At 42.8% G+C, this 23968-nt stretch overlaps 2 protein-coding genes across 2 annotated transcripts in view; one reads left to right on the top strand and one right to left on the bottom strand.

The window, feature by feature from the left end:
* The window catches only part of LOC120745011 (protein NLRC3-like), a 206014-nt gene that overhangs the window by 53776 nt on the left and 128270 nt on the right, over nt 1–23968 (top strand). The window lies entirely within an intron of this gene.
* LOC120745014 (NACHT, LRR and PYD domains-containing protein 12-like) lies at nt 7670–11318 on the bottom strand. The gene is made up of 3 exons (XM_040049635.1): nt 11079–11318; nt 8213–8392; nt 7670–8068 (listed from the first exon to the last, which is right to left on the bottom strand). The coding sequence occupies exons 1-3, from the start codon at nt 11276–11278 to the stop codon at nt 8026–8028; spliced, it is 423 nt and encodes a 140-aa protein (XP_039905569.1). The 5' UTR covers nt 11279–11318; the 3' UTR covers nt 7670–8025.

Here is a 23968-nt window from a genome sequence, read left to right as displayed (position 1 = left end):
ACGGTACAGAAGCCTGACAGACAGGACACCCGACACAGGAACAGTTTCTTTCCCCTCGCCATCTCCCTTCTTAACAGTTGACCTGTCACACTGCCAGACTGCAAATGCACCTATGTACATTTGTAGTATTCATTCCACCTCATTCATTTCTGTATTTTATGTATATAAGTTTAGATTGTTATTTATAGTTGGTTTACACAGCTTTGTGTATGTATGTGTAATGTGTATATATAGACGTGGTGTGTGTGTGTGTGTGTGTGTGTGTGTTGTGTGTGTGTGTGTGTGTGTGTGTGGGTGTGTGTGTGTGTGTGTGTTACATTGCTGTGCTTGAGAGCCACCATCTACTGGAACCAAATTCCCTGTATGTGTCTGCACATACTTGGCCAATAAACACGATTCTGATTCTGATTATTACATTTGGGGCTTATATTTGACGCAATGTGACCTTTGAAAAACAGCTGAGCTCAGTTGTACAGCGGTCTTTCTTCAAACTGAGCTTTTATCTAAGGTGAGATCATTTCTATCTTTTAAAAACCTTGAACGGGCGATCCACGTTTTCATGACGTCCCAGCTGGATTATTGTAACGCCTTATATGTTGGAGTTAGTGGGACCTGCCTGGCAAGACTGCAGCTGGTCCAGAAAGCTGCAGCTCGTCTTCTGACACAAGCTCAAAGACATTTATCGTCCCAACAACCACATATACGCTGGTCCCTCGCTGTAACACAGTTCACCTTTGGCGGCCTCGCTGTTTCGCTGATCTTTTTTGTGCAATTTTGCATGCTTTTGTTTTTTACAGCGCGTTGTGTTCTGCGTCCTGATTGGCTGTAGACCATTGTCAGCCAATCTCGTGCCGTGTCTCCTGTACAGTACAGAATGTGTTCAAATTTACAGCAGTGTGACTCTGCAGTGCTGCACTGTATGTTTGTACGTTTTGTCCCCAACAAACAACAATGATGACGAGACGTTTTGCACCTGTGGTAGCAGCCAAAGGCAGAGGAAGATGCTGACCATCATAGTTTCAACAAGGAGGCAAAAAGGTTGGTAAACTGTCCCCAACAAGACATCGTAGATGGAGTCAGCTTGGCTTTGTGGATCAGTGACAGCAGGAAAAAGAACATCGTGCTGACACCAACATTATCTGCATAAAAACTCAAAAGCTTTATGAAACTTTACCTGACAGCGAGGAGGCCCAAGGCCATGGACGAGTGCTCCTCACACAGAAGCTCATTTAATGCCAGCAAAGGCTGATTTGACACATTTCAGAAACACTTTGCTTTCACTCTTTAATAATGAAACTTATTTTTCTATGAAGGTTTGAACTTTGTTTAAACAAGAGAGAAAAGTGTGAAAATGTTCATGCCTGTCTGAGAAAAGTGTAGAAAGTGTGCAGTGAGGGTTTAACTGCCTTAAAACTTCTATAATAATTGTAAAACATAAAGCTGCTACTTCATTCTGAGACTTATTTTTAGAACGTAACTCGATAAACGTGCGACCGCAGTAATGTAATGTGTTATTTTGAAAACTCTCAACAGGATCTTCAGATTATTTTTGAAAGGTTTATCTGGAAAACACAAACACATAAGCAGGAAACAAAGAGCGTGATATGAAACGATAGACGTTTTCATATGGTCATCATATATACATCGTTCTATCGAACAGCCCCAGCTCCTGCTGTCAGTCTCTGTAAATCTGCTCTGAAAACACATTTGTATTCACTGGCTTTTAATACAGCATGAGAGTTATTTGATATTTGATGTGTGATATTAATATTAGGAGTTATTTTACTCGTTATTTTGGATTCTGTACAGCACTGTGGTCAACGCTGCTGCTGTAATTAATGTGCTATAAACACATAAACAATCTGCAGTTAAACATCCAAAACTAAAGATGTGATCGCTGCCTTTAGAAAATGTGCTGATGCACAAGATATCAGCTCCATTAAGGTGGAATGTGGCCGTGTTAGAAACATGTTGGAAGAAGTTTGAAGCTGAAACTGTGAAGCTGAGAGTGAAAGAGCTCCAGCGTCTGTCACAGGAAACTTTCTTATTTCAACACTGATGAAAGCATCAAGCTTTGATTTCCTGCTTGCTTTTATTGAGTCACACTGTGAAACTGAGCCACAGCTGAACCAGCATCCCTGTACAGCAGACACTTACAGCGCTTGGCTGCTTCCATTGGACCCTCTGCACAGAGCTTCAGTTTCCTCTTCTGGTCCCAAAGTGCAGAACAACAAGGTTTCAACAGCTTCGTTCCAGCAGCATCAGCCACAGACATGCAGAGAGAATCCTTTGGTTGTGTTGTGCGTTGCATATCTGCTGTCTGTGTTGCTTTGTGAGGATGGATCATCTCCTGCAGCTCCAGATAAACAAGCTGGACCTGAACCTGGTAGCTTCACTTAGAAGACACTTGTGACGGGAACGTGGTGAGAAGTTTTTGTGCAGACAAGTGTGGATTTAGAGTGTGGGACGAGCTCTCCACAGTCTTTGTGGAGATCCACATTCTGCATACTGCCTGTGAGAAGCTGCAGACATTTGTCCTCCCAAAATCCACTGAGCAGCTCTCGTGGTGGTATTAGCTTCATGTGTGTCGTGTTAGCATGAAGCCTCGGTCACACTCTGCTGTGGACACGGTCACGGACAGCTGGACGCCTGATGGACGAGTCGTCCGTCCTGTTAAACTTCTTTGAGCATGAGAAGAGCATGAGAAGCTCAGTGGACACTGTTCAGTGTTTTAACTCTCGCTTTCACTTCAGCTTCACCAACAACAGCACAAGCAGAGCAGCCCACTGCCTGCATGGCTGGGACAGCGCCCCCTGGTGACTGTTAAAACACTACAACATGTAGACGGCCGTCTGCAGGCTGGATGTAGCACCACCGCAGAGACGTGCTGCAGCTCTGTTTAGTTACCCCAGCTGACAGCAGAGGCTGTAGTTTACTGTTACCAACATGGAAAACTGAAGCTTCATCAGCTGGAGCTACAGAGCTGGAGAACAAAGGAGACTGAGAGGCCAGAATGATGTGGGAGGAAACATCAAGAGCCTGTTTGAAAGGAGACACATGTGGATGCTGTGCCAGTCTGTGGTCTGTCAGAAGTCAGCTGAGTCACACTGCAAGAAGCTGCAGAATCTCAGAGGAGGAGATTTGGAAGTGTTTGTGGGACAAACTGGACTCAAAGAAAGAAGATGTTTGTGAAGTCTTTGGTGGAGGTGAGCAGTGTGAAGCAGAACACATGCAGATGAATCAGGAGGTCAGCATCAGTGTCTCCTTGTGGTGGACGGTAAAAGAATCAGAGCCAACGCTCCCGTCCACCCTCGGCATGAAGCAGTGCTGTTTCTGAAACAGGAGGACAAGTCCAGAGAAGACAGAGGAAGCAAAGATGAGGGTGGGACAGGACAGCAGGACTTCCTTCAGACCTGCAGCTCCATCACACTGCTGTAGGTCCTCTTCATCACACATGTACCTGCAGCCTGTCTTCAAGTCCAGGAGTCACCTCCACACAGTGTAGAAGCCTCCTGTGCAGACCATGGAGTCCAGCCTCTGTCAGGGAAGTCGGCACTAAAGCCTGAAAGACTTCAATCTGTCTCTGCTCCACCCGAGAAAGACCAGCACCGTACTTGTTGTGCATTCAAGGAGGGAACATCAGCACTGCATCGTGGGAACAACACCGCAGGAACAAAGACACAGCACGGCCGATGAAGGACGAGGACAAAGGAAAGGTGAGTGAGAAGACCCCGGTGGTGTGGACGGACCTGCAGGGCTCCAAGACTGAGGAGCAGAGACGTCCATGTACCAGCTGAGGATGCTGCAGTGATCCAGGGAGCTCGGTCCAATCTGAGGCCGTGTGAACTACGTGGACCACAGTTTCTTCAGACTTCAGCCACGTGAACATCTGGAGATCCAACAGTGCACGAGCTGTGAGCCATCAGCTGTTTCTCTCATCAGCTGCTGTAATGAGAGCTGCTGGAATCATCTCGAGCAGCAGGAAATCACTGATGTTGTTTCTAACCAAAGATATGGGACTGAGCTCCGCTGAGCTCCTTCTACTTTCATCCAGATAGAAACTGCTACAGTCTGCTGATTATTGCTTTGCCTCCATCACACGAGCTCTTTATCCTGTTCTTCACTCTCATTGGTTCTTTGTCTGCTTGTTTTTACAACAGTAGTCTTCTGATTGGTCAAAGGAGACAATCAGCTGTGACTAAATGTAGCTCCTACAGCAGTGATGGGAATAACTACTGAAGCTAATCCAGTATCAAAGCTCAGGAATCAGCAGCTCCCACCTCGTTTTCTTTCAACAACTATTTTTAGCTGCTGTGTTTTTGTGTTTCTGCAGACCTCAGACATCCTGCTGCTCTGGACAGCTTTTTCATTCTTTTTTATCATTATTTTGCTTTTCTTTTATTATTATGTTATATGTATTAATATGTGAAACACTTATTCTTTGTATTTTTGCTTTGCTCCTGTCAAACTGCTTTAATAAAATCTGCTGCAGTCTAAACTGTGGACGTTCCCTTTTTAAGCCTTTGTGAAACAATAAAGGTTTAAATCTGAGTATTCATCTATGTTAGTGTTTAATGGGTCTGATAGGTTGCTTTGGCCTTTCCCAGTAATATCTTCCCTTGCAGTCTGTGGTCCAGGCTTCTAAAACCATCCCAGGTTAACAAGAACTACAATCTAGAGGAGAGCTGCCATAACAGGTGTGACTGATGAGATCTGACCTGCAAGGTTACTCAGGTTTGTTTGTATCAGGACAAACAGGAAAGACACCTGGACGTCAAAGTAGTTAGAGCTGGGCGAGTGTCCTCACCCACATCGGCTTCACAACTCTGCATCACCTACTGAGTAAGACTCAGAGGATCAGAGATTAGAAGGTCTACAAAGAGCTGAACCAGACTTCCTGTATAAAGGTTTTAGTTCCACAGATCGACAGTGTCAACACAACTAAAACGTGGAGACTGACCTCAGAGTTTCAATTTGATGTTGTGGATTCTCCAGAAGAACACACAGCTGCTTCACTCCTGAATCCTGCAGCTTGTTGGAGCTCAGGTCCACCTCTCTGGGATACGAAGGGTTGAGCTTCAGCACTGCTTCCAGATAATCACAGCTGATCTCTGACAAATCACAGCGCTCCAATCTGCATAAAGGATGAAAGATGTAAGTTTATTAGACAAAGTGCTTGAAATCATTCAGTGTTTCATCATCTGTTCAGAGCTGAAGAAGGTTCAGAATGTAGAAGTTTAGAAAATGGAAACTCCAAACAGCTGAAGCCAACAGGAAGCAGCTTCAAACAAACACAACAAGAGAAAAAACTCTGAATGTTTCACATTAAAGTTGTACATTTCTAACAAGAGTGTTTTAAAGACAGCGTCACTGATGATCATCTTCTGCCCAGTAAAACTTTGGTTTTCCTCATGTGAGTGTTAATGATGCACAAAGACTGTGAGTGCAAAGAGGGAGCGAGGAGGATGACAGAGAGATGGTACAGGAGCATCAAGAACCCGGCGAGGAAATGAGCAGAAGGACTTTGGAGCCTGTTGGACTGAAGCTTTCACAGAGACGTGTTTGACTGGACACCACCAGGACAGACTTTTAATCCCAGCATTTGGATGAGCTTTCTGTCTTTATGTTCACAAATGATGCTGTAACTCTGTGACTGTCCTGGAACTGTCAGCAGTGTGGTTACGTCCTTTTGACCTGAGTTTCCACAGCTCTTATAACAGCAGTGTACATTCACCTGCAGGCACACGCTGCCTCTGCTTCAGCTCTGTTTATGAAGCACAAACTGCAGGAACCAAACTCAGACTGGCTCATTTCAATCATGTCTCTCTGGGGACACCTCAGGCCCTCCAAGGTTTGGAGGCCTATCTCCACCCACCACCACTTCCCCTGCCAGTGGCGGACTCCCTCAGGTGTCGGTGCGTTGGTGGTTCTTTGTGTCTGGGGATGGGCGTCCAGGTACACACCGGCTCACTCCTTGGCGGCCGCTTATCGGGGCCTGGAGCCTGGGGCTCGCTCGGGCCACTTCGGAGGTGGGGTGCCCCCGGCCTCTCGGCCTGGGGCTCGGTCACTCAGGCACAGCTGGCTGCCGATGGAGCTCACGGGCGCGTCACTGCAACCCCCCCTGGCTTCTGCTCCGCGGCTGCTGAGTGAACCCTCATCTGGGACTCTCCTCAGCTCTTACTGGGACAGTGGCGCAGCTGCCCCTCTGTGGGTCTTCCTTGGTCTCTTGTGTTCTGGGGGCCTCTGGATGTCTGGAGTTTTGATCTCCTCCATACCTGCTTCATACCCTGGAGGACGGGGCTGTGGCCCCCCCACACTCCCTAGCAGATCATTACATGAAGGAACCTTTGGAATACAAGCATGCTGATCCACACAGGAGCTCACACAGGTGTACACACGGGTATTCACAGACGCGGACTACAGCTTTCTTGGCTGCTGCCTCAAAGCACATTGTGCGCTGTCTATCTTGCGTGCTGCACAATATCGTTTATTATTTAGTATCTACTGATATCTACTGCTAGCTAGTTTATTGTGATGGTGCCGTTTTTTTTTATTTATTATGTTGCTCTTTGTTGTTTGCTTTCTCTTCTGTTTTTTTTCTCCATACAGGTGATCCAGGTGTTTTTTTTTTTTTCTTCCCCCCTTTCTCACCGTCTCTTCTCCCCTTTGGTTTTCTTTCTCTCCCTCTCTTTCTTTCATTCTTTCTCCCTGTCCTATCCCCCAGTCATGTCTGTCCCGTTTGTAGTAACTGAAAATAAAATAAATTCATAATTATAATAAAGGTCAATCAAATGGACCAATATGGCAAGGCCATGATGATCCACTTGGTAAAATAAATCCGCTTGGCATCTTTCTTGGCCTTAAGACAACAATTCTGATGGCTAAAGATCCAAACGGGACACAAAAAAACCAAAAAAAAAAACACATGTCTGCTTACAAAGACACTTTGAAACTCTTATCAGTTTGTTTCCTGTCATACTAGGAGGGATCAAACTCTGAACCTTTGTTGTGGATCAGTGAAGGATGCTTAGAAATCCCTCCTGCTGCCTGAGCTTGAACATCATCAGCACTTTAACTCTGAGCAGAGGGACGTGGAAAAGGCCTTCTGTCTTTATCTGACTCAACTGTTTCCTTATGTGGGCTGAAGAAAACACCGTTGTAGACTATATTTATATGAAACATGTATATTTAATGCATTTAATGTATTTGAACCATATTTAATGCATATTACAGGACGTAACAGCTGCATATGTGTCAACAATAACAGCTTTGATTTTGCCCCCTATGAACATTTCTGTAGCTCCGCCCTTGCAGCAAACGTGTGTGAGAGCAGCCACGGCCCGCTCCTCCATGGTTTCATTCACACTCATCTCATACTGAACACACACACTTTGTAGGAATCATCAGTACTTTGACTGTTTCTCAGGTTAGCTTCAGGTTAGCCATTTAGCATTTCTCCAGTCTGAGTCACAGAGCGTCACATGATGTGACAGAAGCTGATTGGTCAGCTGCAGTGATGGTGGTGGAGCAGCATTAATGATGATGCTGTAGAACAACAGGAACACGGGGATATCAGACTGTTAGTGGGTTTAGTCATTCCTGCTGCACTTTGTCCTTCTTATTGAAGTGACCTGCTGAGAGCTCACACTGTTCTCTGTAGAAACTTCTGCTTCATCTCCGCCTCTTTTCTTCATCCTCCACCTCTCTTTTCTCTTCTTCAGTGTTCTGCAGCCACGGAGCCTCACAGCCGTTAGCACGCCCATACCTGAGCAGCTAGCATTACCCAGCATGCCGTGCAGCAGTGTCAGTTTGTAAATGTGCAAGAATTCCTGCTCCAAACTGTTTCACAGACTGCTGTGTGCCGTGACCTTTGACCTGCTAAAGACAGTCAGCTGTGGATTATTCATTGTTGTGTCTGATACTTAGAACTGTGAGGAAGAAGCTACACAGTTAATCAGGGTCCCCTCTCTCTGAATCAGGAAAGGTGGGCAGGCCGCGTGTGGGCCGCGGGCCATACGTTGAGTATCACTGTTTGAAATGTGAACATTGTTCTGCTGCAGTCAATAGACTAAACCAGAGAAGAAGAAAACAGACTTTACCATGAAGATCCTCAGTGTGGATCAGTATAATATCAGCCTGATGTCTGCAGTTTAGTGTCAGCACAACTTTCACATCATATTCATCTCAGCACAACTAAAACATGCTGACTGACCTCAGAGTTTCAAATCGACATCGTGGATTCTCCAGGAAACCACACAGATGCTTCACTCCTGGATCCTTCAGGTTGCTGTAGGTTCCACTCAGGTCCACCTCTGTGGGATACGAGGGGTTGGACTTCAGTGCTGCTGCCAGATAATCAAGGCCAATATCTGACAAATAACAGTCCTTCAATCTGTATAAAGAATGAAAGATGTAAGTTTATTAGACAAAGTGCTTGAAATCATTCAGTGTTTCATCATCTGTTCAGAGCTGAAGAAGGTTCAGAATGTAGAAGTTTAGAAAATGGAAACTCCAAACAGCTGAAGCCAACAGGAAGCAGCTTCAAACAAACACAACAAGAGAAAAAACTCTGAATGTTTCACATTAAAGTCGTACATTTCTCATAAAAACAGGACAAAGACTTGAAAAAGTCGTGTTTTTCCTTCCAGGAACCACATGGCTTCACTTTTAAAGGTGAAGTGTGACAGAAATGGACATATTTGAAGTCCAACACCTTTTTCCAGTCACATTATTAAAGCAGACAAACTACAAGCTCATTTTCATTCCAACAAGTCATCTTCTGACCTGGACTAACAACACTGGTCTCTATGTGCAGCTGGCTGTGAGACCAGTGCTCAGGGAGCGTCTACAAAGTGCAACACTGAAAGAACATCACACACTCATTTGCTTCCAGCACTTTCACACAAACATCTACTGTCATTATTGTCACCAAACTCTGTGGATCCTTTATTGCAAATTCAAATGGGATCAAATGGTCAGACAAAAGAGGGTTATGAGGAAATATGATGAAATGTTGTGTATTAGCAGCAAGTTATTGAATCATTTTCCTCAGAAACCAAACAAAATGATTGACAAACATCTTTTTACAAACTCAGTGTTGGACTTGGATCAGCAGGATAAGCTGATGTTTAAAGGCATTTGAGTCTCGCTGTATGAGAGTCCAGTTCTTACTCAATATTTATGGATGATGTTCTTTCAGTGTTGCACTTTGTAGACGCTCCCTGAGCCTCACAGCCAGCTGCACATGGACCAGCTGACATTACCCAGCATTAGAGGCGGCTGTAAAAAATTCATGTTCCCATTTAAATGGTTTTAATTTGAATAAAACGATGTTGATTCATTCAATCCTGAATCGATGTTTCATATAAATATATTTTGCCAGAATCTCAGGTTAAAGCTCACAAACTATTTCAACAAGCAGCAAACAGCTAAAACAGTAAATGAGAGCAGCTAAACACACAAAGATGGAAACACAGAGCGTGGATCGTTCACTCCATGGCACGTACACGGACACGCCGTCGGGGCTGAAAGTGGACAGCTCACAGATCCTGAAGCTGCAGGTTTCATCTGTCTCCAACCAAAACTGAGTGAAGCAGCAGCAAAAGAAGATCCAAACTCTGCTTCACGTTTGATCAATATGCTCATGAATTCTCTCTGACTTTGGCTGTTCCTGCCTGCACAGCTCTCTCTCTCTCAGTGTACTCCAAGAACAGCTTCAAACATCTGTTTCTGCATCATTCACTGTTTATTAGCCACCAGTCTGCTGTTGTGTTCAGTGCTGTCGGCCTCTGACAGTAAAGCCTCATTTCTGCTGTTCCATGGAAACTTTTTAAAATGATGACAGATTACAAACTCTCAGCTGTGTCTGTAATCAAACCTCTGTAACTTTGCTTCACTTCAGCAGCATCAGCTCATGTTCACATGTTGCTTCATGGTTTTCATAGTTGATTCTCCTCATTTTTTCAAAAATGACCTCTGACAGGAAAGTCTCATTTCTGCTCTTCAACACTGAAGAAATGTAAACTTTTCAAAATGATGACAAATTGGAAAACACCTAAACCCAGGAGATGTAACCCTTCTCTCTGGGGCGGAGGCAAGCGGACCACCTCTTTGATTAGAGCTGTGTCTCTAATCAAAGCAGAGATGGAACGATGCCACTTTTTATGTCCGATATCAATATGAATCCAATATAGTCGATTATATAATCAAACGTTTTTTTTAATATCTTGCTGCATTTTGTATAAATTCATACTCAAGTTTAAAAAATCTAAACACTAAAGCTGTTCTGTTATACCTGTCTTCAAAAACACACTGCAGCCAAAACATTAGACAATACTGATCTTTGTATTTAAACTTTTTTCAGAACTTTAAATCTAAAGTATTTAAAGTAATATTGAAAAGTCATTTAAATCAGTCTGATGCAGACTTCAAAAACTCTTTGGTTGTGACTAAAAGAAGTGCAACATCAGCACCAAATAATGTTTCTATTGAACAACTAACACAAACAGGTTGTAGAATGGAGCCTTTTATACTCACAGCTGAACAGAAACAACATCCAGAGTTTTTGGCCGTAAAGAATACCAAAAGAACCGGAATTTAATAACATTAAAACTAAACAATAAATGAGCAAAGTAGTGCATGATAAATATAGATGACAAATACAAAGTGCAATATAGAAACACTGGGTAAAAAGAAATGAACAATTAAAAAGGAGGATAAAAGATGTGAGCAGTAGTTAAACAGTAGAAATAAATATATAATAAACAAACAAAAATAGATAATAAATGAAAGCCAGGTCAGAAAGGTGAGTTTGGCTTTAAAAGCATGAAAACACACTGCTGTCTTCAGGAAGGCTGCTCCAGTAACAGAAAGTCATCTACATGTGGGTTTAGTTCTGACTTTAGCGACAAGTAAAAAAATAAAATAAAATAAAATAAAAACATCTGTCCAGACAACCTGACAGACAAAAATATAAACTCAGGAACTTAAAAGGAAAATTGTGCTGACTTTGAACGTCCGCATCAAGATAAACTTACAGATTTAAGAGTCAAAAAGTGTCAAAACGTCTGTATCCTTACCTGAGAGTTTCAAGTTTACAGTCAGGACTCTTTAGTCCAACACACAGCAAATCCAATCCTGAATCCTGCAGGTAGTTCGAGCTCAGGTCCAGCTCTCTCAGATGATTGGATGGGGAGCTGAGAATTTCAGACAAAGCTTCAAAGCTTCTTTTTGAGAGTTCACAATCTCTCAGCCTGAGGAAGAATAACAATGGAGACATATTCTTTTATTCATCTAGCATTATTAAACATATTTGTTCATAGATTCACTTACAGCACTTTCTTGGATGCTTTGACCACTGGCAGCAGCTTCAAAAATGCCTCCTCTGAACGGGAGTATTTCTTCAGGTCGAACTCATCCAGATCTGATGACAGTAAGATGAAGACCAGAGCCGACCACTGAGCAGGAGACAGTTGATCTGTGGAGAGACGTCCTGAACTCAGGGACTGTTGGATCTCCTCCACTAGAGAATGATCATCCAGTTCATTCAGACAGTGGAACAGGTTGATGCTTTTCTCTGCAGACAGTTTCTCACTGAGCTTCTTCTTGATGTAGTGAACTGTTTCCTGATTGGTCTGTGAGCTACTTCCTGTCTGTGTCAGCATGCATAGGAGATCCTGATTGGTCTGCAGTGAAAGACCCAGGAGGAAGCGGAGGAACAAGTCCAGGTGTCCATTTGGACTCTCTAAGGCTTTGTCCACAGCACTCTGGTAGAAGTCTTTTACAGTAAGTGTTTTCTGGAAGATTTTAAAGAGAGGAGATTGTTTCTTAAGCAGGTTGACTCCAGAGTTGATGAAGGTCAGATAGACATGAAGAGCAGCAAAGAACTCCTGAATGCTCAGATGGACGAAACAGTAAACAACGTTGTTGAACATGTGGCACTCATCAGCTTTAAAGATCTGTGTGAACACTCCTGAGTACACTGAGGCTGCTCTGATATCGATGCCACACTCTGTCAGGTCTGATTCATAGAAGATCAGGTTTCCTTTCTGCAGCTGATCAAAGGCCAGTTTTCCCAGAGACTCAATGATCTTCCTGCACGACTCTGTCTCAGCTCCTCCATCATACTTGATGTCCTTCGTTTTTAGGTGAAATAGCACAAGGCGTAGGTAGAGCTCTGTGAGAGTCTTAGGCAGATCTTCTCTCTCTTTGTTCTTCATGACAAACTCCAGAACTGTAGCAGTGATCCAGCAGAAGACTGGGATGTGGCACATGATGTGGAGGCTTCGTGATGTCTTGATGTGTGAGATGATGCTGCTGGCCTGCTCCTCATCTCTGAATCTCTTCCTGAAGTACTCCTCCTTCTGTGGGTCAGTGAACCCTCTGACCTCTGTCACCACGCCAACACAGTCAAGAGGGATCTGATTGGCTGCTGCAGGTCGTGTGGTTATCCAGAGGCGAGCAGAGGGAAGCAGTTTCCCCCTGATGAGGTTTATCAGCAGCACATCCACTGAGGTGGACTTTCTAGGGTCAGTCAGGATTGTAGTTTTGTGGAAGTCCAGAGGAGGTCGACACTCATCCAGACCATCAAAGATGAACACAACCTGGAAGTCTTCAAAGCTGCAGATTCCTGCTTCTTTGGTTTCAGTAAAGAAGTGATGAACAAGTTCCACCAAGCTGAACTTTTCCTCTTTCAGCAGATTCAGCTCTCTGAAAGTGAATGGAAACATGAACTGGATGTCCTGGTTGGCTTTGCCTTCAGCCCAGTCCAGAGTGAACTTCTGTGTTAGGACTGTTTTCCCAATGCCAGCTACTCCCATTGTCAGCACTGTTCTGATTGGTTTATCTCTTCCAGGTGGGAGTTTAAAGATGTCTTCTTGTCTGATGGTTGTTTCTGGTCTGTCCGGTTTCCTGGATGCTGTTTCAATCTGTCTGACCTCATGTTCATCATTGACCTCTGCAGTCCCTCCCTCTGTGATGTAGAGCTCTGTGTAGATCTCATTCAGGAGGGTCGGGTCTCCTGTTGTATAAATCCCCTCGAGCACACACTGGAACTTCTGCTTCAGGTCTGACTTGAGTTTGAGCTGACACTCAGTGAGAATCTCTGCATGAATAAACAGCAAATGACACAAATGAGAAAACTGCATTCTGGTTACTGTGGTTATGTGTTCAGTTCACTGGACTCTTGGTGTCATGATCCGGGTGAGTCTGAGTAACTTTCCACAGCATCAGCTCTCCTCCCCTGGGTGGAGCCCTCCTCACTCCTCCGTGCTCCTCACCTGTTGCCAATTACTCCGGCAGTATTTATGAGCAGCACTCACAATGAACCTTCTCCAGATTGTCTGCTTACCACAGTCAGTTCTCTGCCTCACATTTTGTCTTGTGCTCCTCAGCTTGTTTCGCGTAACCCTCTTTTCCTGTTCCCTAGTCGGCACCTGGATATATCTTCCAACTCTCGCCATAAGTCACGCCTCAGGATTCTGGCCTGCCACTGCTGGGAAAACTCACTCTTGCAAACTGCCATCCTCACCTGCCTGCCTCCCTGTGCACCCACATCTCACTCTGTACCCAGATTTAATTCATCTCCTCCTCCAGCTGATCTCCACCTGCAGCCACGTAACACCTCTTAGTTTTTAAATCTTGGACTCATTCACTACACTGTGGACCACTCTGATTATTATCTCCTTTGTTCCAGTGATCCTGGGTAGTTTCTATTCGCCTGTTTCTGCCCCTGTTGTTCTTTTGACCTGCCTCAGCTTATGTTCTGGCCTCAGCTCTGCACTTCTCATAATACCTCGCTTGCTGTCGAATTTAGCCGTGATTCAGCTTTCTCCGTCAAGAAATCTAGTAAAATACATTTCTGTTAAAAGTCACTCAGCCTCCGTTTTTTGGTTCTGTGCTTGACTCCATTCCTTTTCATGAGCCATTGAGCCCTGACACTTGGGTTATAACTGAGGGAAGGTTTTATAGAGACACATTTGATTTAATTATGTTTATTTATACAGCACCAAATCAATACTAGCAACATTTCACATATTACATAAACAACACTATGGAGCCAGTAATGAATAAATATGTAGAATAAATGAAAGAATTTCAAGTATAAACGTTTTTTTTTTTAATTCCTCCAAATAACAACAACAGTCACCCCAATGTGCTTTATATTGTAAGGTAAAGAACCTACAATAATACAACAGAAAAACCCCAAATATCTTTTTGGGTCCTGAAAACTCTCTGCCTCCCATTCTACTTTTAAATACTCAACAACAAGTAGGCCTGCAGAGCGAGAGCGAAGTGCTCTAATAGGGTGATATGGTACTACAAGGTCATTAAGATAAGATGGGGCCTGATTATTTAAGACCTTGTATGTGAGGAGCAGGATTTTGAATTCTGGATTTAACAGGAAGCCAATGAGGGGAAGCCGATACAGGAGAAATCTGCTCTCTCTTTCTAGTCCCTGTCAGGACTCTTGCTGCAGCATTTTGGATTAACTGAAGCCTTTTCAGCGAGTTTTTAGGACTTGCTGATAATAATGAATTACAGTCGTCCAGCCTGGAAGTAATAAATGCATGAACTAGTTTTTCAGAGTCTCTCTGAGACAGGATATTTCTAACTTTAGAGATGTTGCACAAATGGAAGAAAGCAGTCTTACATATTTGTATAATATGTGCGTTGAAGGACATGTCCTGGTCAAAAATGACTCCAAGGTTCCTCACAGCGTTACTGGAGGCCAAGGTAATGCCATCCAGAGTAAGAATCTGCTTAGATACCATATTTCTAAGCTTTTCAGGGCCGAGTACAATAACCTCAGTTTGATCTGAATTAAGAAGCAGAAAGTTAGCAGCCATCCAGGTCTTTATGTCTTTAAGACATTCCTGCAGTTTAACTAATCGGTGTGTGTTATCTGGCTTCATGGACAGATGGAGCTGGGTGTCATCTGCATAACAGTGTAAATGTATGCTATGTCTTCTAATGATACTGCCTAAGGGAAGCATGGTAACGGGAGCGTTGCCAGCAGAAGGCTGAAGTGGAATCTCCCAGAAAGCTGCAGAAGAAAAAACATGAGCTGAAATGGTGGATTTTAGTCATATAAGGAGAACTGTGGCTTTCCTCCAACCTTTGACCAATCACCTTAGTGTCCTGTTTATCAACCATAATAAAAAGCATTTACTGTCTGGGCATTTTTTTTGTTTGGGTCTCCAAACAGCAGAAAGAAATGGCAGCCATTTTTTTAACTTTACCTTCAACTGGTAAATAGATTTAAGAAAAAGCACTTTGATCATATTTGTGACGTGTCCCAAACTGTTGTTGTCGCCTCATTTATGTTGATAAAACAGCTCTAAAACCAATCTGACAATATAAATCTGTAAAATGGGCTGAAAACCTGCTGCTGGTCCCATTTTAATCAAACCAACCCAAAGAGCAGATATTCATGTGTACACAGGAGGTTATTTGTGCAGATGCATAAAACATAAACTGTTGGCTTTCTGCAGTCTCTCACTCCTGAAAGTGTTGGCAAGTGTTTTGGATTTATTATTTATATGGATGCTTATGGCACCTGTGTAATGTTAACTAATGTTTTTATTGTTTAAGTGTTTTTTGTTTAGTCATTCCCTGACTTACCTGTGGGTTCTGGGATGGTTTTATTTAAATTCTCCAACAGATCATTCCTGTTTAACCTCCCCAAAAGATTTTTAGCGACTTCAAAAGTGTTGATAGAGTAGGTATCAAACATCAGATCCACTATGTTCGTCCTCTCTGCATTCTCCAGTTTACTCTCTGGGATTGCTGGTAAACCTTCTACAGACCCGTTCTTCAGATGCCACTTAAATTCTTCAAAGTCATCACGTCCCAAATCCTTCAAAGTCCCCAGAAGGATTTCTTTAGGTGTCGTCATCTTTTACCCTGTAAGGACCCGATAAACAAAGACTGTAACAACAGCTGGAGAGGTAATTGTCTGATTTATCAGAATTTAACTTGATTCTAACAGCAGTTCATCACTACCACCAATAAATTTCTAAGGCTCAGAATGCAACAAAATTGCACATGAAGAAGCACATAGAGAAGTATCCAAGTAACACTTTGCTACAATATAAAACAAACTATTATAAATAAAGAAAATATATAAACTAAATATATACACTACCCGTCAAACGTTTTAGAACAGCCCAATTTTTCCAGTGTTTTTGTCACGGTTTGCGAGCCGTGTGTAAATTATTAAAGGACCCTTTATGCAGGCAGCTCAGATGCAAGTGAGTTTATTCATCACATGGTGATACAAACAGAAATGGCGAAGGTGAGCATGGAAACTAAGCAAAAACCTAAAAACTAATAGTACACGAATATGAAGAAGTACACGAAGGGAAGACGAAAACACGGAACACAAGGGGTGGGAGCAAAGCACCACAACACATCACTATATAGACAGTTACACAGAGGGAGACACAGAAGGCAACAACACAGGGCGGAACAAATGGACAGAGAAGACTAAACACAGAACAGAGTGCACAGAGAAACAAGGGGGGCAGGGAATCAAAACCTAGGAAGCAGAGAATAACTCACAAACGAAACTGACATAATACAAACATCACAAAGAACTGAAAACACTAGATCAGGAGACCCAGGACCCTGCCAGATACGCAGACGAACCAGCAACTAACAGAGGCAAACACAAGGCTTAAATACACAGAGGGATAACGAGGGAATGAGACACAGAAGGAGGACACAGCTGGGAGTGATTGACAAGACGAGACAGAGGAAACGCAAACTAAACACACTGACATGAGACACGGACCTTCACAACAAAGCAGGAAATACATAGACTGAACTTAGAGGTACAATAAAACACAGAACCAAAACGTAAGAATAAACAAAGATACATCATGAAATCAAAGATTAACAATACAAAACAGAAAACACTGAGTCACAGACCCAGGATCGTGACAGTTTTATTGAAAATATCCTTTTTATTTCTCATTGCACTCTGAAATGAAAGCATCGTACAAATAAGCAGTTGGAGTTAAAAATAAATCATGAAACACATTTATAGACCAAAGTTTATTCTAAACCTTTGACTGAACACACCCGTGGCTTCTGTCTACAATAGAAATCAAATATTCTCCCATATCTGTGGCAGATGTTCCTGTAAATGTGGACCTTGTAATAATAATAATAATAATAACTTTATTTATAAAGCGCTTTCAAACAAAGTGCTGTACAACTAAAGAGATAAATAAAATAAAAGCGATACATAGCAATACAGGTAAAAGACACAATACAAGTTAAAAACAATAAAAATGTAAAAACTAAAAGCCATAGAATTAAGACATGTAGGATCGGGTGAACAAATGTGTCTTCAACTTGGTCTTAAAAACCTCCACAGAGCAGCCTGCCGAATATCTTGTGGGAGGTTGTTCCACAGAAACGGGGCATGAAAAGAAAAAGCTCTCCAATTGTCTTTTTTCTGGCTCTAAGAACCTTTAGAAGACCAGAGTCCTGAGATCGGAGAGCACGAGATGGAACATAAAGGTGTAAAAGGTCGGAGAGGTATGAAGGTGCCAATCCGTTTAAAGCCTTGTAGGTGAGCAGCAGGACCTTAAAATCTGCTCGAACCTGACAAGGTAGCCAGTGAAGACATCTCAGAACAGGGTAATGTGTGGTCACATTATGTGATTTAATTTTTGTATATTGTATAAGCTTTTAGGTGTAGTTTGGTTAAGGAAGGGCCTTAATCTTGTGATTTTTGTTGGAGATCCAACATGTGGTGTGATCCAACATGTGGTGTGATCCCGGAAGTGCCCCAAGGGGGAACTTCCGCCCCAGTGAGATGGTTTAGTGTGACGCTACTGCTCGTCTTCAGATCTGGCAGAAGCGAGAGAGGAAACACACTACCTGTCGTCCATCTCATGATTTATCTGTTTTTTTCAGAACCAGACATAATCTGTCAGCCGCCCTCTTGCTTGGGGTGTGTTACAGATTCTTGGGGGCTCGTCCGGGATTGGCTCTCCACATTGCCATGAGCTAATCCCACAACCTACAACACCTCGTGCTCAAGAAGGCTCAAAGGGAAGACCCAGCAGTGGGAGAAATCATTCGGCTAAAACAGACAAATGCTGTAATGACAAACGAGATACGACAAACAGTAGGTAAAGCTGCAAGGAGATTGCTTCATGAATGGAGCAAACTGTGCCTTGACAATGGACTTTTTTATCGACATACTACTGAAAGACAGCAACTTGTTCTCCCAGCAGTTTACAAGGCCAAGGTACTAAAATACCTCCATGACGACATGGAACACATTGGTACTGACCGAGTACTGGCCCTAGCTAGAGAGAGGTTCTACTGGCCATTTATGAAACAGTAAGTTGAAAACTATGTCACAAGGAAGTGTCCCTGCATAAAACAAAAAAAACCGGTTGGACATGTCCGTGCCCCAATGGGCACAATCACTTCAAACTCACCTTTGGATCTTGTATGCATAGATTACCTGCACCTAGAGCCCAGCCGAGGTGGATATGAATATATCCTGGTCGTAGTAGATCATTTTACAAGGTTTGCTCAAGCATACCCGACCAAAAATAAGTCAGGCAAGACAGCAGCTGAGCGCATCTTTGGTGATTTCTCCAGCGTTTTGGATATCCCGGCAGGCTGCATCACGATCAGGGTCGTGAGTTTGAAAACGAGCTCTTTAGGACTTTAAGAGAGAAAGCTGGAATTGGACACTCAAGGACCACACCGTATCACCCCCAATGTAATCCCGCCGAGAGATTTAATCGGACTCTCTTGCAGATGCTTAGGACACTCGGCGACAAAGAAAAGCAATGCTGGAAAGATCACCTTCAGCAAACAGTGCACACTTACAATTGTACGCGGCATGAGTCAACAGAGGCAAATCCTACTATGACAAAAAACTCAGGGGTGTCGTCTTGCATCCTGGGGACAGGGTCCCCGTTAGAAATCTCGGTGAAAGAGGTGGGCCTGGAAAACTCAAGTCATACTGGGAAAAGAGTATCTACATAGTCAAAGCACAAGTAGCTGACAACCCCGTGTATGTCATCTACCGAGAAGCAGGAGATAAGGATAAGACTAGAGTGCTTCACCGTAACTTGTTACTACTTGTGAATGACTTACCAGTTGAGGCTCCACAGCACGTTCCTGAACCTACACCAAAGAGACAAACAAAATCAAACAACCTGCCAGGGGACAGAGGCAGGAGAAGGAAACAGACTGAAACAAGTGACTCAGACTCTGAAGAGAGTACTGGAAAATTCTGGTTGAGGCTTCCTGTAAAAGAAAGAGAGCCCATCAAAGGGAAGACTTACCATAGGATATCTACTGCAGAACAGCCCGACCCAGCCTCTGGTGAAGAAAACAGTCATGCGAAGGTACCCGTCAGGGAAGAAAGCTGTATTGGGCGGCCAATGATTTTACAAAGACATCTCAGAACAGGGTAATGTGCTCAAATTTCCCAGTTCTTGTTAAAATGCGAGCAGCTGCATTTTGCACCAACGCCAGAATCTCAGGTTAAACCTCACAAAACTTTAACAACCACCAAACAGCTGAAACAGTAAATGAGAGCAGGAACACGGATTCTGCACAAAGACGTAAACACAAAGCTCAGAGCCGCCGACACATCAGAATCAGTGAGATGTCGCCTTTCTCACCCAATGGCACGGACACGGTCGGGGCTGAAAGCCGACAGCTCGCTGATTCTGATGTTTCGGCGGCTCCGAGCTTTGTGTTTACGTCCTTTTTACGCTGATTCTAAAGCTGTTAGTTTTATCTCTCTCCAAACAATATTGACTGAACCAGCAGCAAAAGAAGATCCAAACTACGCTTCACATAAACATCGTCATGAACTCACTCTGACTTTTGCTGTTTTGCTTCCACCAGGATAAAATCACACTTCATGCACAGCTCTCTCTCTCTCTCTCTCTCTCTCTCTGTACTTCAAGAATAGTTTCCTGTCTAAAAATCTTTTTTCTGCATTATTCGCTTGCTTGTTACGCACAAGTCTACCGTTGTTACAGCACTGTCGGCCGCTGTTTTTTTCCTTTTACTTTCTTCCGAAAAGAAAACCTAATTTCTGCCGTTCAACAGGCTTCTGAACAAATTTAAACTTTTTAAAATTATGCAAATTGCAAAACGCTGTGTCTCTAATAAAACTGCTGTAACTTCAAAGGTAACGTTCATATGTTGATTAATGGTTTTCTTTCGTTTTTGATCTACTGTAGAATATTTTTATAAAACCACCTTCATGTTTTTCTGTGTTTTATCTTCAGCTACTTTGACACAAAGGCCTCTGCTGTGATGCTCACACCTTTGATAAAGTCTTGCGAGTGTCAGCTTCCTTTTTATAGACACAAAAATATGTAAATGTACTGATCTGAATTATAATATTTCTGACTGTCTGAGGCAAAATTTCCCAGATACAAACTGAATTGAATCGAATGGTGGATCGAATTGATTCAGGACCTTGTGAATCGGAATCGAATCGATTCTAGAAATCAGTGACGATACCCTGCCCTATTTGCGACCATGTCAACATCCAGTCCAGGCTTTTTCAAGACTGGTACTACCACAGCTGATTTAAAACATTCAGGAAAGACTCAATGAAGTATTTAAAAGAAACAGAATGTAGGGTCCTAATACTGACCACAGTTCCTTTATAGCCCAGGCTGGTAGAGGATCCAAAGAACAGGTTGTACATCGAGCTGCTTTTACAACCTTCCTTAATCCAGACAGGGAAACAGAGATGGACCGATCTGATATTACGTATCGGTCCGATATTGACATAAATTACTGGATCGGATATTGGAGAGAAATTAAAAATGTAATCGGATCCATTAAATATCAAAAACTTGCGACATGGCGTAACTCGGCTCATAACCGTAGCCCGTCGCAGCAGTATGCGTCACGTGATAGAGCTGCTGCGTGTATTTGGAGCCTCGCTACCAACCCGGCATTTCATCTCCGAGGAAGTTATCCCAGAGAGAAGTAAAGCAAGTGTGTAAGTTCATCTCTGAATGTTTGTAAAGCATCCCCGCGTTAAGCTTAACAACCGATATATGGAGCGACTGCCTCTCTCTCTCCCTCCCTCTCCTGCTGCTACTTCAATCATGAAACTGATCAATGATCAGCTGATCGGCTTTTCTGTCGCGAGTCCGTCTCTCTTGTTTGTTTTTGGCCCACTTTGCACCAGAAAGAGGAAACCAGCAGCTGAACAACAGCAGCACGTTTAAGCTTGATAAGCTGTTGTTAGAATTTATTTAATATTACTTTCTACACCAGGAGTAGGGTTGGGTATCGAAAACCGGTTCTTGTTGAGAACCGGTTCCCACTGTTTCAATTCCTTGGAATTGTTTGCCATTTTTACAAACGATTCCCTTATCGACTCCAGTCGCCCCGAATGACGTCACCACGTTGCGGAGCGTCATTTACCTGGCAGGAAACACGGCGCCTAAGCAGCTCAAACGCTCAAAAGTTTGGTCATACTTTACGAGAACGGATGACAACAGGGCAACTTGCAATACTTGCAAAGTAGATATTTCATTTAAGGGAGGAAACACTACGAATATGCAAAAGCATTTGCTCACAAAACACGCGATGACCTTAAATGAATGTCGTGTTTTTAATTCCGCTCCGGACTCGTGAATCTCAACCCAGCAGCAGCGGTAACGTTTGCTCGTCCTCTCCCGTTAATGCGGCAGGTAAATAATCAACTAACAGTGCATATTATGTTAGCGCGATCTGCCTTATTACAAAACCTGCCATTACTGTGCATTTAGGTGACCATGATGAGAGAGACAGAGTCTGGCTCAGATGCTGGCAGCTCTCGCTGCAGTCTACCGGCAGCGTCTCCTTTCAGGCCAGGATAGACGAACGTCACCGAGCAGAGACTAAGTTTGTGGTCAAAGGCTTGCACCCATTTGCCACAGCAGATGATTTTCAGTAAGTGAATGTGTTTAATTGTAGGCAGGGACATTACTGGATATTCTTGTGTAATTGCTACAGAATAATTTATGTTATACTTTGTTGTTGCTACAGAAGAATATCTATTTTATTATTTTACATTTACATTTTTTTCCCCGGGGGACCCTGTGACACCCATTGAAGAGCCGTAGGCTGGATCTCTTAAGATCTCACTGTTGGGTTTGTAAGGCCATGTTACTCCTAAATATCTATCTTGTTCAAAGAGAAGATATAAAACAAAGTTCTAAGCTAATCGACCTTAGTGTTCTCCTTTTTTAAAAAGAATCGATAAGAGAATCGATAAAGAATCGAATCGTTAAACAGAATCCAAAATGGAATCGGAATCGTGAAAATCTTATCAATACCCATCCCTAACCAGGATCCTTTTCTATGTAGCTGACGGCTGGTAACTGTGCAGGGGCAGATCTAGCAAAGTTTAGCCATTGGGGCCGATAGGGCATGAACAGGGAAAAGGGGGCACAAAGACATACTTTTCTTTCTTATTCTCATTTAAAATGTCTCGCTTTTAATACATAATTATCTGAATCTTACAACCAAAGTTTTAATCTGATGTAAAATGTATAGAAGTCAATTACTGTATATAGTAACTGTTAAGTCTAATATACCCTAGTAAGCTATAGTACTTTTTCCTTTGGGAGGGTACCATCTGTGCAGTCTGCAGTTCTGTTGAAGAAAGATGTTGAATATATTTAATTATTCTTGAAAAATAATTTATTTCTGTGCATTTTTTTTCACACTGCATCAAATTAAAGTTGATTACGTCAATTAAGCATCATGAGGTGGAGGGTGGTTCCCTATTTTTTATTTATTTATTTATTTGCTGGGAGTTTTAGAGCCCTATTAGTTAGGTTGCTTACTCTTTAATATACCAGAATAGGGAGGATGGAGTAGGTTTAAATTTATTAGATTGATAAAAAAGCAAGATATTAAAAAAACCGTTTTATTGATTAAAAAATACACTATATTGGATTCATATCGGTATCGGACATAAAAAAAGTGGTATCGTGCCGTCTCTACAGGGAAATAACCTTGAAGTCAGAGAACAGTTTATCAGCACCAACAGGCAAAGCAGCTGAGTAGTCTAATGAACAGCTTGAGGAGGATTCCTAAGTGTTGCAGCCCTGTCTCTGAAAAACGTAAGAAAGTCATGAGCTATCAAATTAGAGCAGCAGAGAGTTGACTTACTCTCTGTAAGCTGCGACACTGTGTTGAATATGAGTTTTGAGTCATGTTTATGGCTCATGATGAGATTTGAGAAATAATTTGCTTTCGCTGTCGACATCGCTGATTGAAGAGAAGACAATGAGTCCTTCCAAGCCTGGAGAAATACTTCTAGTCTGGAAGATCTCCAGTGACGCTCGGCTTTTCTACAATTTCTTCTCAAGTTCAAAACCAAGGCATAGGGTTCCTTTTTTGGACATTTCAACTTCCTTACGGGAGCAACAGAGTTCGGTAGTTCAAGAAGTGTATTATTAAGATTCGCAGTTAAGGTGTCCACACATAACTCCTGGGTGAAAATAGGGTCCAACACATCAGGTAGCTGTAATTTAACTCCAAGCAATGCTTCGGGGCTAATATAACAAGATGATCTGAGGGGCAATTTTCCCCTCTCAGAAGCTGGAGATTTAGGGATTAAAGTATCAAATAATATTGCTGAGTGGTCTAGAATAGGTAAAACACAATTTTCAGTCACTGATACATTCAGCCCGTAGCCCAAGACAAGGTCTAGGGTGTGGCCCTTACGTGTTGGCCCAGACACAAATTGTGTGAAGTTTAAGGAATCGGTTACATTTAAGAAATCTTTGACCAGGGGTTTATCCTCACAACATAGATGAATATTAAAGTCCCCCACTATAAGAATCCTTTCATAGTGAGCGATAAAACATGTCAAGAAGTCTGAAAATTCCGAAATAAACAAGTCATTATATTTAGGTGGACGATAGATGACTATAATTAGAACCACGGGACAGCTTAAAGT

The sequence above is a fragment of the Simochromis diagramma genome, unplaced genomic scaffold, assembly GCF_900408965.1.
Source record: "Simochromis diagramma unplaced genomic scaffold, fSimDia1.1 OVJJ01000351.1, whole genome shotgun sequence".
Lineage (NCBI taxonomy): Eukaryota > Metazoa > Chordata > Actinopteri > Cichliformes > Cichlidae > Simochromis > Simochromis diagramma.
Note: the sequence above shows the minus strand (reverse complement) of the source record. Positions and strands in the feature narration are given on the sequence as shown.

What these genes read in the sequence shown, in the direction of transcription:
- LOC120745014 (XM_040049635.1), bottom strand. Translation starts at nt 11,278, where the DNA reads ATGTCTCCATTGTTATTCTTCCTCAGGCTGAGAGATTGTGAACTCTCA. An exon ending in TGTAAACTTGAAACTCTCAG is followed by an intron (nt 8,393 to 11,078) that starts GTAAGGATACAG and finishes TTCTTTATACAG; the next exon opens with ATTGAAGGACTGTTATTTGT. An exon ending in TGTCGATTTGAAACTCTGAG is followed by an intron (nt 8,069 to 8,212) that starts GTCAGTCAGCAT and finishes TCTCTGGTTTAG; the next exon opens with TCTATTGACTGCAGCAGAAC.